Source organism: Molothrus ater, chromosome 10 (genome assembly GCF_012460135.2).
Source record: "Molothrus ater isolate BHLD 08-10-18 breed brown headed cowbird chromosome 10, BPBGC_Mater_1.1, whole genome shotgun sequence".
NCBI lineage: Eukaryota > Metazoa > Chordata > Aves > Passeriformes > Icteridae > Molothrus > Molothrus ater.
In genome coordinates this window covers 1,415,425-1,432,938 of record NC_050487.2, presented here as the reverse complement: position 1 = coordinate 1,432,938, position 17,514 = coordinate 1,415,425, and the positions used below count along the sequence as shown (strand labels likewise).

The 17,514-nt window shown below is 41.5% G+C and overlaps 1 protein-coding gene across 1 annotated transcript; it reads left to right on the top strand.

The window, feature by feature from the left end:
- The first annotated feature begins 231 nt into the window (after nucleotides 1–231).
- Nucleotides 232–12,906, top strand: PARL (presenilin associated rhomboid like). The gene is made up of 10 exons (XM_036388981.1): nucleotides 232–293; nucleotides 386–584; nucleotides 1,263–1,403; nucleotides 3,889–3,937; nucleotides 5,296–5,391; nucleotides 6,774–6,923; nucleotides 7,283–7,353; nucleotides 8,719–8,820; nucleotides 10,640–10,737; nucleotides 12,520–12,906. Exons 1-10 carry the CDS (start codon nucleotides 247–249, stop codon nucleotides 12,632–12,634), a joined length of 1,068 nt encoding a protein of 355 aa, XP_036244874.1. The 5' UTR covers nucleotides 232–246; the 3' UTR covers nucleotides 12,635–12,906.
- The last annotated feature ends 4,608 nt before the right edge of the window (nucleotides 12,907–17,514 follow it).

The window sequence follows — 17,514 nt, the reverse complement described above, 5'->3', positions numbered from 1 at the left end:
GGCGGAGCAGGCACCACCCACCCGGCATGGCGGCCCCGAAGAGGCTCCGACCCGGCGGCGCTGCCCGCCGAGCCCCGGCGGCGGCACCGTGAGCTGTACGGGCACCCATCCACCTGCCGTGCGGAGCGGCCCAGGAGCCGCGGGGAGGCGCGCCCGCCCTTTGCCATGCGGTGACCGAGCGGCTCGCCCGCCATCGGCGGGAAGATGTCGCCCGGTTGCCCCGGAAGCGCTCGGGCAGGCGCCAACATGGCGTGGCGGTGCTGGGCCCGCGCCGGGGGTCCGTGCCCGCACAGGTACCGCCGGCACGGCAAGGGACAGGGAGGGTCAGGGAGGGCACAGGCGGCTGGGGCGGGCGGTGCTGACGGTTCCCATGTTTGCCCCGCAGGTTGGCGCTGCTGCTGCTGCAGCCGCGGCGGGGTTTCCGCCGGGCGCGGCCGCGGCCCGAGGAGCCCCCGGCAGCCGCCGCCGAAGCGCGGCCCGGCCCGCCGCTGCCCCGGCGCAGCCTCTGCCCGCCGTCACCCACCGCCGCCGCCGGCCGCCCCTCGCCGCGCCGCCTGGTGAAGCCGCTCCTGTTCGCCGTAGGGGTAAGTGGCTCCTGGGCCGGGTGCTGTGCACGGCTGCGGAGAGCGGGTCGGTAATGAGCATATTCCATCTGTCTCAGGGGAATGCTTCCCCCCTGGGCTTGGCTTCTCAGTCCCTCAAAGTTAACGCAAGATTCTTGGCCAAATACTGTAGCGTTATAATGAGCTAATACAAAGTAACTTCAGCTAAATCAATGGAAATACCGTAAAGGTATCCCAGTTCCATTCCATTTCGGTGATCTTAGTAATTTCACTGACCAGTTTTGTTTGTGAGCGTTTTTGATAAAGCATCATCTCATGACACTGAACATCCAGTAAACCTGAGGAAATGGCCTGAAGATGCACAAGGAGAGATTTAGATTAGATGTTAAGGGGAAAAAAAAAAAAAAACAAACAGAAGGGGTTGCAAAGCTTTGAAACAGGCTGCCGAGAGCAGTGGTGGAGTCCCCATCGCTGAAAGTGTTTAAAAAACACGTGGATGTACTCGAGGACATGGTGAACTCAGTGGTGGTGCTGACATTTGGACTCATGCTCTTCAAGGTGTTTTCCAGCCGTAAGGGCTGTGCCGTGCTGTGAGTCCCGTGGTGCCGCAGGTCCCATTGCCGTGCTGGGGGTGCGGCATTGCCCGGGGTGCCCCGGCCGGGCCTGGGGCAGGCACTGAGCCTTGTCCGGTATCCCCAGTTCACAGGCTCGGCCTTCGGCTCCGCCGCCATCTGGCAGTATGAGTCGCTCAAGTCGCGCGTCCAGACCTACTTTGAGGAGGCTCGAGCAGACTGGATGGATAAAATGCGGCCGCAGAAGAGAGGCGACTTCAGAAAGCAGGTACGCAGAGCCGGGATGCTCGCACAGGGGTGGAGCCCTGCGAGGCACAGCTTCAGCTCTCCTCCGGTGTGAGCATCGTCTGTACAACACGTACTTGTCCTGGCTTTTCTGATTTGGAACTTGCAGAAATATTGGCTTCTCAAAAAATTACAGTGGATAAGTTGACGTGCAAGGAAAACTGATAGAATTAGTTCTAGAAAACTGTAACTCAATATCACTGTGAAGGTTATAGTGGAAAGATGGAGAAAAATACCGTCTTCACCCAGAACTGCAGGAAGGAGAGGTCAGTAGTAGGAATTTGTTCATCTAAACTAGGTACCGTTTGCTTTTCCACCATAAAAACTCCCCAACAAATGTTCTTGCTTCATCTTAAGTGCTCTCAAAAGTGAACATGAATTCTCAGAGGACAGAACTAGATTAAATTCTCAGTCTTATGCTTAAGGCTTTTCAGTTCTCTGCCTTCTGAAATGCATATTTTCAGCCTCTAAACCCTTAAAAATACAAGGTTTTAGAGGGCTTTTTTACTTTAAGAGCTGACATTTCCACACAAGTACTTTTAAGTTTGGGCAGCAAGAACAAAATAACTGCTGCAAGATTTGTCATAAATTTAGTTGGCATCCCAAAAATATCAGTCATTTAGTTTTTAATTAAGTATACTTTAACCTCACCTAAACATTCATGTATGTTTGCATTTGTTTCAAGGTTACTACTGGCTTGTGATAGGCCAGGCTTGGTACTCGTTCAGGTCTCCTGGTCTAAGGGAAGTAGGGCTGAGCATGGAGCTGGAGAGGCTCGGGGTCCTGGGACACACAGGAGCTGATTTTCTGATGTGCATGGTGCACACCAGCACTGCTGTGGAAATGGGCATGTGGGATAACCCTGGTGGGCAGCAGAGCTCCATGGGGCTCCTTGCTCATGGCCCCCACAAACCCCCAGTGGGCTGGGAGAAGAAGAAAAGCAAGAAAACTTTTGGGGGTAAAGATAAAACAATCACCAAAAAATTGTTCAGTAAGTATGAGAAGAGAGAAGAAAACAAGTGATGCATAGGTAGTCACTCACAATCTCCTGTGGAAAGACCAGTGCCCAACCAGTTCATGAGAAAAATATGTTAAAGCTCCTGAAGTCCCCTCTTTTGGGGGGGATGCCATTATTTGGTGGGAATATCTCTGGTTAGTTCAGATCACCTGCTTGGTTGTGTCCCCTTCCAACTTGTTGCAACCTGCAGCTGCAGAGTGAGAAATGCAGAAGATCTTGATGTTATGCAAATGTTGTGCTGATGATGTTCTACATTCACCAGAATGTAGAACATTAGTGTGTTCCCAGTACTGTCTTGGTCAAAAATCCAAACCACAGAGCCATGTATAAGCTGCTAGAAAGAAAATTACCTTTATCCCAGCAGACTTTCAAGCTTGGTGTATATGAACTGCAGGGGAGATTATGATCAGCACTTAATATTTTAAAATAATTATGTCTTTACACTTTTGTTTTCCTTCAAAATCTGAAGGGGAAGATCTGGTGATTAGCTATCCAAAAAAGAAAACTAAACTGCACTGTTGTTAATAGGCTTAAACTCCCAATCCCCATCTTCAACGGGTAAGTTCTATTTCTAAGAGTTCAGGATTCCCCCGTTGTTTCTGAGGGCATATAATCCTTGTATTTTAGAAAAATCATATCTGTTCTGTGTTCTTATACTGGAGACTATCCTCTGCCAGATAATTAAACAAAAAATGCAATGAAGTTGATACTTTGATATCAAACAGTGAATACTTTCTTTTGTACATCATTACATCCCCTGCCTCCAACCTGCAGATAATTTTTATGACATTGTCCCCATCAATATGGTTGGAAGGTTATTGAGGTAGCAACAAAATATATGTCCAAAATGATTACAAAAGCTGAGGAAGGGAAAGGGGGGTGCAATTTGTCTGTGGGCTGACTGCACTCAAAATAAACTTTTTCAGGGGTTTTAAACTTGGAGGAGGGCTGGGTGAACTGGACGCAAGGGGGAATGGATTCCACATCTTGTGAGCCACCTCTGCAAAAGTGATCCTGGCACAAAAGTGGAATCACTCAAAGGTGGGTGGTGTGATGTTAGACAGCATTAGGGTGAGGCTTAGTCGAGGCAGGATTTATGCTAACTTTGGCTAATCTGCTAAAGTCAGCATTATGGGCTAGATCTTTGTTTAATGCAAGCAGGGTAAACCCACTGGAGTAGTGCAAAAGGATATAACCCCATTCTTTTTGGAGGACCTCTTCATCCATATTGGGGTATTTCATGAAAAGGAGGGTAGATAGCTGTTCTTCAGTAAGGAAATGTCAACTTGAAAAGCTAAAGCAATCAGAAGTAAAAAAAAATTGAAACCAATTTACTTCACAGATTTCAAACAAATGCTTTCCATTCTTAAAAATGTATAAGCTTTACCTGGCTGTTTTTGAAATTGCAAGTGCTTCATGGTGGCATTGATGGACCACAATTCTGTTCCAGGTTAACAGCTGGTGGAATAACCTGACTGAGGGTCAGCGGACTGTGACAGGTTTGTGTTAGCTTACAAGTATTAGACATTCACAGGAAGAGAAATATGGCAAACAGGTACAGTATATTAAAACAGATGGCTTTCATACCGTGTTTAGGTTGTTGGGCACAAAGCATGTGGAAATTTACACCTGCACATACACTATTTCTGCTACCACTCCTTCTCACAAACTATTTTTTGTATGCCTTAAAAAAGTCCCTGTGTGAGAGAGTGTGGAGGATTAAGTAGAATCCTCCCCCAGCAATATTTTGCTCACGAGTTATGAAAAACAGCAAATGCTTTTAGAAGAAATAGGTGGATATATTCCACCTATATGGTGGAATTTCCCACCTGAAATGTGGGAATTAAAAATTCCCTAATAGTTACATATTTGCAGTATGACATGAAAAGTAGCAAAAAATTAACCTTTGAGCTTTCCTTTGGTTATAATGTAGTTTTGATTGGTTAGCCTAATGCCAAATTCCTGAGATAAATGTAATGTGTGAAACAGAATTGATGAGAGCTTGATTCAAATCCAATAGCTGAGCCCTATCTCCTGCTATATATTCTACATTAACCTGCTAATACTGAATCTGTATTAGCAGGTTGTTAGTGTAAGGTTACTTAAATGCCATTTAAGTTGTTTCACCTTTCATGTTTCCAGGTATTATAAAACATTTTAAATACCTAAATGTTTGGACAGAAATAGAGAAGGCACTTTAAACAAGAAATAATACATTTTCATTATGTTTCCAATAATTTACACTCCTATTCAAAGTAAAGTAAGATAGCAATAACATCTGTGAAGTAAAAAGCTGTGTGTTTGCTGTCTCCCAAAGGTCACAAAGCCGATTCAACTTTGCAGTTTTCTTAAAGCCAAGCCCCCTCCAGAAATGGACAGGATATGTACTGTGTATTTGTATGGTTCCCCCAGTGTTCTCCTCTTGTGCAGTTAAATGCAACTGTGCAGTAGATCAGTGGCATTTGGAAATAAATAGCAAGAGGGGCAGGAAATGGGACCTCTTAGCTGGCTCCTTTTTCATTGATTCTGCAATAGAATATAGCAGTTTGAAACCATAGCTTGAACCTTCCCAGCACAGATCTTTGGGGACTGTTGGATTCATTACACTGTGTGTTAGAACAGTTGCAATTAAATGTCATATTTCTGAAAGACTTCCACTATATAAATGTAGCTTTCAATGTTTTTCATTGCTTTTTCTAAACTGTGTACAAAGTAAGAAGTGGATATTGCTTTTAATGGAATTGTGAAGAAAAAGTACAATTCTACAAGCTGTCTTTTTAAATACTTGCTTTCAGTAAGCATTATGGTGTATTACATTGGTAATTTGCTTTTATACTTTCTTTTCCCCTCTTGATAGGTATCATAGCTGCAAATGTCTTTGTGTTCTGTTTGTGGAGACTGCCTGGCATGCGACGGTTTATGTTTACATATTTCACCTCCAATCCATCCTCCAGTAAGTGAACAATAATTTGGGTGCCTTTCCTACACAGAGATGTAACAGAACCTCTGATGATACTGCAGAAGGCTCAGGTGGCACGTGGCTTACTGAGAGCTCCATCACCCACAAGCAATCTCAGTCCTGCTCAAACACATTATTCCATCTAGGCAGGAAATGGTTTGAGGGGAACAATGTTAGGAGTAATGGATCTGATTTTTTAAAACAAACACAACTGGTGCTTTTCTAAATATTGTAACATCAGAACTGTTGCTTGCTCTCTGGCCTTTTCCTGCATGCAGTGGGATGCAGCTCCTGCCTGAATAAAGGTGAGAGGTGCTTCTCCCAGTGACATCAGCCAAACTGCTTTCTTGGACAGAGTGCAAATCAAGCCACTCAGTGAAGGAGGAAAATAAGCTGTACTACATAATGCCATTCATAAACTAGACTCAAATGTGATTATTTCCCCCCTGTAATGTTCTGTGGGATGCAGACAGAGCCATCATCAGTCATGTGCATGCATGCTTTCATCAGTAGACAAGGATTAGTCTGTAGGTTGTGTACAGAGTCCTTGCTTCAAAGCTGTGCTTTCAGTCACATTAGGAAAACCCAAACAAACCCAAGCACCAACTTGGCTTTCACTGTGTGTGAAATGTGCTGAAGATATTAACCTAGGAAAAAAAAATTAGTAATATTTAATGGCAGAAAAATGGAGTTTCATTTCTACAGTAGAGAAAAGAATTAAAAGGACAAGGAGACAAACATGTTTGGAAGGTACTTCCTGCTACATCTTAATTTCTGCTGAAAAAGTGGAAACTCAGCCAGTTCCCCCACACACTCCAAAGCTAAAGATATCTGCTACCCAGATCTGAGCATGTCACCCCAAACTCTCCTGTTTTAAATAATGTTGACCTTCAAACCTGCTAATTGGCTTGTTTGCATTTTCAAGGCTGCTGTTTCAGTGAGGAGAGCTGGTAGCATTTTCAAAGAGGAAAACTGTTTTGTCTCTGAGTTCATCTTTGTTGCAAATTCATTTCATATGGCTGCTCATGTATATATAAATAAATGAAATACCTTTTTTCACCGTATAAATAAATAAATGAAATACCTTTTTTCTTTTTCAAAGCATAGGACATAGGTCACAATGTTTTCTATGAAACAATCCCCAATAGGTAACTAAGATTATTATTACAACTTGCAGATCTTTGGGGTATATGTTCTTCCTTTGCAAAAGGCATTGCTTGGAATTTGAAATTTGTTCCATTGCTGGGTTTACTTCCTATATTTGAGATTCTAGGCATAATTATCCTATAGTGTCTCTTGATAGATTTCTAGTCTACATGATGTGTAAGTTGAAGCAAATTAAATGACTTCATGTGCATTGCTTTTCTCTTTTGCAGGAGCCCTGTGTTCTCCCATGCTGCTCTCTACGTTTAGTCACTTCTCTCTCTTCCACATGGCAGCAAATATGTATGTTCTATGGAGCTTTTCCAGCAGCATTGTCTCTCTTCTGGGATGTGAGCAGTTCATTGCAGTGTATCTTTCTGCTGGTAATGTTAAATATATATATTTACAACACTTAAAAAATATAAATATGTGTTCATACAAGTAAAATGTGTGCTTGGTTAATAGATATATGGTGACAGATGGCCATTGTTCAGTCCCACACATTGCTTTATACTAAAGGCAGTACTACTTTGCTGTCATACAGATTTTTGGTGGGTTTAAGATACTGGGCTTTGAAATATAAAACTGTATCTGGTTTTAATTCCTGCTTTACTACCTAAATAAAACAGCTGTTAATACAGTCTCTTGGAATTTTTGTGACAAGAGATGACAGTTAATTTGTACTTTCTGATGCTGGTCTGCCTTACTGCCATGATTTCCAGTAGTAATTTCTCTTTTTCAGGGGTTATCTCCACTTTTGTCAGTTACGTCGCTAAAATGGCCACGGGAAGGTTTGAACCATCCCTTGGAGCTGTAAGTATCTTGGAATATGAGAGACTGATCATGATCTTTGAAGCCAATTTGAAAGCCTGCTCTATTCTTTCACCTCTTTAAAAGCCAAGAGTACATTTGGGGTAATGGAAACTAGAGAGGTTTATCACAATCAAGTAACCAGGTACAAACTGGTTCTCCTGAACTGGTTCTCCTGTGCAACAACTTGCCTGTTCTTCAGATATGTTCCCTCTGCTGCAGCAGCTGCCCAGAACTAACACCACTTAGTGCTGAGGGTTGTAAGTGAGTCCTGAACAGCAGGAGCTCTTGTCCCTGAGCAGATCAGTTATGTAACTTTTTATTGCAAAAATGGTATTTCGTAATTGTGTAGCAGTCTTCTCTAATTAAAAATAGAATACTTTGGAAAGAGATAATGTAATCAGACAATCAAACTCAGCATGTGATCCCAGTGGAAGTTGTAGGGCATGCTGTGCAGGAAGGGCAGCACTCCTGCCAAAAATCTCACACGATGAACAATATGAGGCAGGCTGAGGAGCTTCTGTAGCTGCCAGTTCTTTCCAAGTGTTTTTAGTAGTAGAATGTTTTAAAACACTTACCTTGCATTTGAGGTTAACCTAGGCATTTGCCAGGTTTTAAAGGCTTAACTTACTAAACTGAATAATTTTGATAAAAGCCCAAAGTCAGATTCTCATTATTCTGTTAGAATGAAAAACTCTTTAGCTGTGCTAAAGTTAGAACTTTTGCAAATGCTGTATGTGTATTGTCCCTTTGTCTTATGAATGAATTATATCTGGAGCAAATGACTTTCCCTTGGTCTTACTGATCTGAACTTACTGAAATTACCACACATTGCATTGGTTTACTGCATTCAGAGCTTTTCCACTGAGATTATTTCAGGGATACAAAACCCCATGGTCAATTTAGTACAGTCCAGGGAATTACTTGTTTCATTGACAAAAGGTTTTTGTTCCTGTCCATCTATTATTTTTATTGGTTTTTTACAAGCTTCAGAATGATTTTGCTTCATCAGATGTGTCTATGCTTGATTAATAAATTTTAGATTTCTAGGGTTTACTTGGGAAACAGAACATTTCCAGAAATCATCATCTTAAATTTAGGAGTGGGTGTTTCTTAATTATGTTAGAGGATTTGAAGGATGTTTTTCGCCAGTATTTAAAATTCCAGATATTGAAATAAATAGTGGTGTGTTGTTTTATTTTTATTTGGAACTTTTCTGTGGTGACAAAAGATGACGTACTTTGAGTTTTACCACAGGGCTGCATTTGAAAATAAAAGCTAAAAGGAAAACAGGTTCACATGCAGAAAAATATGTTATCCCTTATGTAACATCTTAGCTTGCTTTGATGTATTTTCCTGTGTTTCCAGTCAGGAGCTATAATGACTGTCCTTGCAGCCGTGTGTACGAAGATGCCAGAGGCAAAACTGGCCATCATACTTCTTCCAATGTTCACATTTACAGCAGGAAGTGTAAGTGCCTTTGAACTTCAAAGAAATGCTACTCTTAAAACATTTTCCCCCTACCGCCTCAGTATCTGACCATGTGTCCTCTTCCTCTGTGTTTCTAAGCTGTTAAAGTTATTTTGAAAGAGAAGAGGGGTCATAGAAGTCACAGGGATCAATTCAGAATTGGTGCAGCCTAGCAGAGTCATTACAGCGGAGTGTGGTGAATTCAGAATTATCCTAAATTCCATCCTCCATGGGTCTGTTTCAGATCTAATCCCAAGAAGTGAAAGAAGCTGGGAGGGAGTCAGGTTCACCTGTCTGAGGAACCTACATACACCCTACATACACATCCTCTTCTTTCTGATGGGTGGTGTTTTTATAGCAGCACTTGAAACAGGCTGCTGTAAAACTGGTATGTGGTCTTTAAATTAAAAATTATCAAGATGGGAAACACAGAATTTTGCTTCTTGAGATTATATTCCAGCCCTGGAGGAACATTTGCCTTCCCATATCATCTTTTGATACTTTCAGGAACACTTTTGGAATTAGAAGTAGGCTACTAAGACTTGTCTTTGTGTGTAGTACTAGGACTCCTATTTTTTCTGTTTCATGAAGTTGTTTTATGCACATCCACTGCCACATTTAAGAAAAGCTTCTCATGTATATCTCAACTTGCTTTAATAAGTTAATCATGTTTGGTCCACTACTTAAAGGTGTTTTACTGCTTAAAGCAGTTAAGCCAGGTCATTCCAAGATCATGAGATTTAATACTCTTTGTAAGTGAAGCTTATAGATTTGAACAAACATTCTTAGATGTAGCTTTCATGTTTTTCTTGCACTTCTGCTTGGGCTGACCTGGGGTTTTTAGCATGCTACCCTTTAACTGCATCTTTCTTTAAAAGGTGGCCAGGGTGGAAATATAGGCAGAGGCACAGAGAGCACTGCCATGAGCAAGTGCTCACTGCAAAACAGGAGCAATATCAGCTATTGCAGTAGAAGCATTGGAATGATTTTGGCCCAACTATAAAATTGTATAATTGTTTATCTAAACTTTACAGAGTTCTTTAATCTGCCTTACCTGTACTGTGATGAGCTTTCAAATGAAACAAGCCAGTGTAGCAATGGAGCTTCTATTCTAACCCTTAGGCTTAAGGAAAGAAATCCTGCCTAAAGTACCATTTCATCCTTGCGTTAAATCTGTCAGTCTTTATGAAATGAGGCATTTAGTAAAACTGTTGTCTGTAGACAGCTATGGTGCCTTGTGTCTCCTGAAGATGGTACACCAGCAGCTCATGCTGCTCTGCTGTGGAGTTGTTCACTGCAATCCTGATTTTCTGCCTTCCAACAGATGTTCATATCAGACAAAGATAACAGGAATGCTGCCCCCCGTGTTCCATCCACTAGAGAGTTGTGTTCAGGAGCACAGATGCACATAAATCTAAGCTACATCAGAATTAGAGAATGAGAATATTGCAATTACATATTTTGTGGTGTCTTTTATAGCATGTACTCTTTCAAGTAATTTTTGTTTCCTCCTGACCTTAGTTTGGAATGTATTTGTAGCTTTAGAAATGAAGATTGGAAGAGACTGAGTGTTCAAAAAGGACACATTCCCACCCTGCACTATTCTGTAGCTGCTCACATCTGTATTTTGACAGCACAATACAGTTGGAGACTGAGTCTCTTGTTTTAAAACAACTTTTCTACAGTAATTTCTTTGATATAAAATCTATAGGATGTTTTTGATTCCAAATTCTTGCTCTGTGCTAGAATAGAAAACTGTTATCATTGGCCATTTTGTGCTGTGACTGATCCTGTCCATTCCATGTTCTCTCATTTCTAGGCTTTAAAAGCCATAATTGCATTTGACACTGCAGGGCTTGTTTTAGGCTGGAGACTTTTTGACCATGCTGCACACCTTGGGGGAGCTCTCTTTGGAATGTAAGTCTGTATTTACTAACTCTGTTTTGTATTTAATTTAATCCTGTGTTTTTCTCTCTTCCTATATTGCTGAAGTGTGGGGTTTTTTCTGTAAAGTTGTCTTAACTAGCAATGAGTACAACTCACTGTTACCCTTCTAGTGCTGTAAATTTTTGTGGAAAACATTGTTAACTGATGAGCTTCAAGAATTGAACTGAGCTGCCATAGAATCATGGATTAAATGTCAGGTGGCCCTGTAACCTGGGCTGGCTGTTTCTGTCCTGCACTTGCCAGCACATTGAAGAGAGTCACAGGGCAGAAAAGATTCCCAGAAAACACAGAATAGACAAATTAAAATAACTTTAAAGAGCTAAAAAAATGTCTTTGTATCAGTGTTTTTCCTCTAATTGCGAATATACAGAGAGCTACAGAGTTAATTAAAGCTCTGGCCAGATTCTTTTGAGCAGCCTCTACTGCAGTTTTCTCAGTGTTGCTGTATTGCCTTTGTGGGGACAAATTAGTAAATTAGTTCTTCCTAATTAGTAAGAACTACTAGAAACAAGTTTGTAGGAAACAGTTCTGTATTGTTCCATGTTTGAACTACGTTGAATTTTTCCCCTTCTACCCAATTGCAGACCTATTGCTAAGTGCATTTTTTAATATTTTATGTAGGCATTTGAAAAGGCTACCTGAGATTTCACTAGGCCAGACTTAAAGGCAAACCAGCTTGTAGACCAAATAGTTCCCTATTTCTTGGCTTTGGTGTCAGTAAGCTGTGTGCTGTACAGCCTCCTTTTCTGGTATCACAAATGCATCTGATGTAGTCTTGCTGATTCAGAACTGCTTTCTGTCCTGATGGGTGTGAATCAGCTTGTTCATTGTGAGGAAGAACAGTCTGCATTGGTAAGGCACATTCACATATTAAAAGAAGATAGCAGTTGCAGTAAAAATGGTCTGGAGTTGGCAGTTTCTTGCTTTCCTCACCTACATATTTTTACCTGTTTGTTCTGCTCAGTGATGATTTTGATCACTTCATCCTAAAAGAGAAAGGGCCTTCACTTATTTAGGACCTATGTTGAATGGCCAAAGTATTTTCTATACATTGCCTCCCAGTTTAGAAAGCAGCTGTCTGATTTAAAGGGATGGCCAGTTCACTGGCTCCTGGCTCACAGAAAAGTGCTTTTGTTCCTCAGGATTCAGGTGTGGAGTTGGGCTTGGGAGAGAACCTTCAACCTATTTCCATGTGGTTGCTTCCCCTCATGCCTCTCCTCCATAACCTCCATTGCTAATCACTTATGTTGATATTCATGTATTAGCATATATAATTGTCTGTGAATATAAACAAAGCTAGAGCACTTTGATAGATTAATCTTTAGGTGCAAATAGAAGAAAATTCATTTTGAATGGAACGTGGTTCTTTATGGGGCAGTTGTATTTATATAGGAGAAGAAAGAACACTTTTCCTTGGTATTGTCAGTAAGGATCAGCACAAGCAACACAACTATTTTAACAGTCTTTTATATGGAGATATTTTTAATGCCTTTCTAAGTGGAAATCACAACAGCTTGAAATTAAAGGCAGGGAAACCGTTTGTTCTCAGGACTGAGACAAATAAGAGCAACAAAGTTAACTGTTTGCAGTCAAGAGAATGAGTGGCTTACCTGCTGTTTTCCAAGCATGTTATTCTTTGTGCCTTAGTTTATCTTGTCTCCTACACTATTTCCTTGCTTTCAGGCTCAGCCTGTTTTCCCTCAGGTGCAGAGGGATGTCACAGTTAACTTTAACTATGGCTTTCTTTCCCAGGTGGTATGTGACTTATGGCCACGAGCTCATATGGAAGAACAGAGAACCACTGGTGAAAGCTTGGCATGAAATGAGGACAAAGAACACAGGAAAGGGAGGAGGTGGAAGATCTTAACTGATTCTAATCCTAGAGATTCCTTGTGCCCAAGTGGTATCTTACTTGAAGACATGGGATTGAATTGGTTTTGAAGGTTTTTTTGCTACTCCACATTAAGCCTCTAAGGAGCTGAAGTTTCTAATGTAACAAAATTATGTTACAAAAATTCATACCCATAGAAAATGAACTCTTTCAAAGGTGGAACAATAAAGGTTTTTATCCTATTGCTTTCTGAAGTAACAGTCTGCATTACCTTTTTAAAGGTGGAATAAAACACGTTTTTCAATTAAGTGACCTAAATCTCTCTCAAAAAAAAATTAAAATGGGATGCAACTGGTTAATACTTAGGAAGATAAACATTTTCAGAACTGAGGAATTTAATGAATCACAGACCCCTAATGTCTGCCAGACAATACAAGGTGCTTTCCTAGAAGGGAAAGTGGGACTCAAATAAGGCCAATATGGTGAAGTTCAGTGATTTTGTTGTTGAAAATATTGGATGAAGTGAGGCAGTGGTCTTGTTTGATTTGAAACTTGAAATACGTGAAGCAATACTGGATTCTTTGCCAAGGCTTATGTACTGGTTTGATGGTCCAGCTTTGTCACCTGTGGCTTATTCAACTTGTGGTTTTCATTTCTGTTGCGTTCCAGCAAGCTTTTAGATCTTATTAGATTTTACTACAATGATATATCCTTTTCATAATTACATGCAGGGGAAGAATGACATACTGTGTTTTTTGATATTTTACCATGACTTACACTCCTTTCTGTATTCTTTCACTACATTGATTTGGGGGTGGGCTAGAGGGGTACTCTTTAAGCTGTACTGTATTGTTAGTTTTCTTTAAGGTTTTTCTAAGAACTTTAAACCTGTAACATATGGTTCAGAATCTGCCAGTTTTAGAAAATAAGCAGCTTCAGCAAAAATAGATGAGGTGCCTGAGATCAGCAATGCTGTAAACAGAAGTAACTGCTAAAGTAAAGCTGAAGGTAGTACCACGACCAGTGTTCCTATTTACAAGTAAAAACTGGATTTGGGGTGTGCTGCTACTCTGTGCCTGTCATGCAGGGATGATACTGAGCCCATTGCCAGAGGCTGAGGAATCTGCCCAGACACAAGCTAGTGGGTTCAAGCCCTTAACTCTTTCCTGTCAGCTGAGTTAGTCCTTCCCCATGGACTGACCTGCCAAAGAACACGTTGCATTTGTAAGAAGCAACTTTGTAGGTGTTTTTACTTTATAGCAGTGCCTCACATAAAATAAATTTCTGTGGGGGAAGGGAATACATAATGCTACGTGGCACCAGTTTTAATAAATGCTGGAGTACAAAATTGGTGTAAACTCCCTATCCCAGGCCAGTGCTTGTTTAATTTTTTTCTCTTCATTAGAAAAATGAGGCACTTGAGGATTTGTAACTTCATGTGCCTGGTGACGTAAACACTTAAAAATGAAGGAGCTGGAGTAGCTAATATTCCTCTGCTTTACTCCTGGAGTTTTCTGGCTTTCAGTTTCCAGTCCATCACTTCCTCCCCTTCCCTGCTCTGTGCTGTGGTATTCTGGCCAAGCATGGCAGTTCCCCGAGCTTCAGGCACAGTGCAGCCCTGCCTGCAGCAGAGAGAGGGCAGCGGAACACGCAGCCAGAGCACAGCACAGGCACGGAGAATGCAGCAGATGATGGCCTCTGAACAGGCTTGTCCTAAGGGAGCATTTCATGCCAGAGAAGCTCAAAAGCTGTACCTCAGACTACTTCACATGCTGGCTTTGCATCTATTGTGTTTACTCCTTTTTTCTCCCTGTTTCTCTTCCTTGTGTTACCTCTTGTCCACTCAACAACTTACCCAGTCTCTTCAACAATGATCTATTTGCTGAGAGTTTTTCAGAGATCCTGGCTGAAAGCAGCAGGCAGTAATGCTGCAGGAAATAGTGTGTATTAAACCTGAAGAACATTATATTTTCAGGCCTAGTAGGATAAGCCAAACTTGCAATTAAATTCTTCAGCATAGCACTGGTATCTCCTGGCCCTGTATCATCTGCAGAGAGTGAAGTCCCACTTGTGCTGTGTTAGGCCTCCCTGCAGTGTTGCTGCACTCTTTCAGCTTGCAGGAAGGGACTCAAAGCACCTGAAAAAAACATCCTGGAACTGCCACAGAGGTTTGGAAGTCACCAGCTTTCCAGCCAGTGCCTGTGGTTTGAGGGTCTCGTGCCTAAGCTTCACCTTAACTTTAGGCATAAGAGCACACGCCCTTCTAAAGGCTGTTCAGTATCTCGATTTTCCTCATTTATAGAGACCCTAGAGGTGTGTACCATATGTAAGGTTGTACAAAAATCTTCACCAAGCAGTGGGTTTCATGTCATTTTGTACCTAAGCCTTTCTGCAGCATTTTCTGGGAAAGACAAACTATCTTTTCTGTCCAAAATTACTTTAAAACTGCAATAGGAAAACCAATTCTCAAGTCACTGAGACAAGGAATGCCCTGAAATTACAACAGCTCACTAGAGTACATAAGAGACCTTTCTGGCAAGCAAATATGCACTTCTGGCAAAATGTGGCATCAGCACGTCAGCATCTCAGCATTTAGTCACACCTTTGACTGAAAAAGTAATTAGAAGAATGATAGAAAAAGCCCAAAATCCTAACCTAGAAGAAAACAAAAAGAACCAATCACCTAAAACAAAACCAACCACATGGAAAGACTTTCCCCTCCCTTTTCAAAGAGATTATTGTGAATAAAAATACAATGTGGTGATTATGTGGACTCTTGGCAGAGACAACAGCGAGTGTTTGTGTAGGAAAACAGCAATAAGTATAAAGTCATGGTTAATCATGTAGAGACACAATTCTTCATCCTTTTTCAGTGGCTTTAAAGTCTGCTTTGGCCTTGCCATGTTTAAGGAATAATTTGTTTTAGTGATCTGCTCCATTGGAATTTCATTTTAGTGTTAAAACTGTTTGAGCTTTCAGCCCCCATTCCTGGCAGCAAGCTGTTTTGCTTTCTGATTTGATGGCTTTTGTCTTAGTGTTGCAGTATTCCACCCCTCCTCCTCCCCAGCTTTTAATCATGACAAATCTTCTAAATGCAGACAACTTTTTAATCTCATCCAGCATCTTCTGGTTTTCCTGTCTGAGTTAGCCTTTGTGCCAATTTCATCCTACAAGCTGTGATGAGCAGCTGCTCAAAGCACTCCCTGATGCTGTAGGTGGGCTCAGAGACATGCAGTGCCAGAGCTGAACTCAGTACTAGGAAGCGTCAGGCACAGGATGAGCAGAGACATCCGATTTATTCGCCAATGTACTTTGCTAAGTCAGGCCTAGGAAACAAGGATCAGAGCATCATTTGTACTGTGCCAGTGATAACATGATAAAGCAGATGTTCTGTTTTCTCCCATGGCTGTAAAGTCTGTTTCTCTTTACCAGATACAATTTATTTTTAAAAATTACAACATAGAATAGAGCAGTTCCAGAAAACCAAGAGCAGGAGAAAATTAATAAATGTCTCCCTGGATATTCCTAAAAGTAGAATTACATTTGTGGAGTTTTCAGACAGCAAATGAAACACAGCATCCAACAGCCTATATAGTATTGGACAAGAGTTCTGTGTTGGGATCAAAATGTTTTTACCTGACATTTCTGAGTCACCTTGCCCCAGCTGACATGTGAGAAGGGGGATGGTGAAATCAAAACTGGAAGCAGCAGGGGCAAGTGCTAAATCAGATATTTAGGACAACAGGATCATCTGCAAAGGCATTTCCTTTTGTCCCATGATTGTGTTTCAGAGAGAGCCCAAACACTCAAGGAAAGGTTCTGCCCCTGTCCATATGCACATTTCTAGTCCTCCTTCACCGCAGGAGCAGGTGTAAATCTGGACTGAAGTGAGGGGCTAATACACTAGGATAGAAACTGCTTAGCTGAAACAAAGCAATAAATCTTTCCTTCTCAAGTTCCATTGCATAATTAATTTCTTAATAAAGCTTCACAGAATGGTGTGGGTTGGGTTGGAAGGCACTTTAAAGATCATTTCATTCTATCCCACTCCCATGGGCAGGGACACCTTCCTCTATCCCAGGTTGCTCCAAGCCCATCCAACCTGGCCTGGGACACTTCCAGGGATGGAGAATCCACAGCTTCTCTGGGCAACCTGTTCCTCACCACCTTCATTAGGAAAAGTTTATTTCACTATTTAATCTAAACCTGTCCTCTTTCAATGTGAAGCTATTACCCCTTGCTTATCAGATAACCACCTATAACTGGATTATTATATTCTGAAATTAAATGCCTGTCCTGTTAGCCTTTTAATAGATTTTCCAATAGGTGGCATATCAGTTTATCTGCATTCTTCACTTTTACAGCATTGCATTTCACAGTTTGGTGACCCTTTCGGAGATTCAGCTTTGGTAATAACCCATTGAATGGGGAATTGTGGAGGAGCATTATGTAATAAGTGGCTACTGGCCATAAAATGTCAAATTTCAAAAGCCTGACTTTATTCCTGATGTAATTCTGTCAGTTTCAATGGTTTGTGCCAGGGCTGTTTGGTTTTGAACCTGAATGTGTAAAAGGAAAGCTGTAATTTGCCCTCTCCAGCGAACAGTAAAGGATGTAGGTCGTATATTGAGATATATACTAGATGCTTGGATTTTGGTCAACAGTTAGTATTTTAAAAGTGAATTGGTTAAACTCTTAATGTAAATGGAGGGGGATTATGAGAGGTGAGGATTTGCACGAAGCTCTTGGAAACCAACATCGCAATGCTGCTGTTTTTCACCGAGATCACTTATAAAATAAGCGCCAGGTTTCGCATACAAACGCTTTCTCTAATCCTGAGCGTTTAGGGCTGCCTCGAAGGTACAGCTGAGCAGTACCACCCAGCTAGCGCGGAGCAGCGCTCCTCGCCTGGCCGG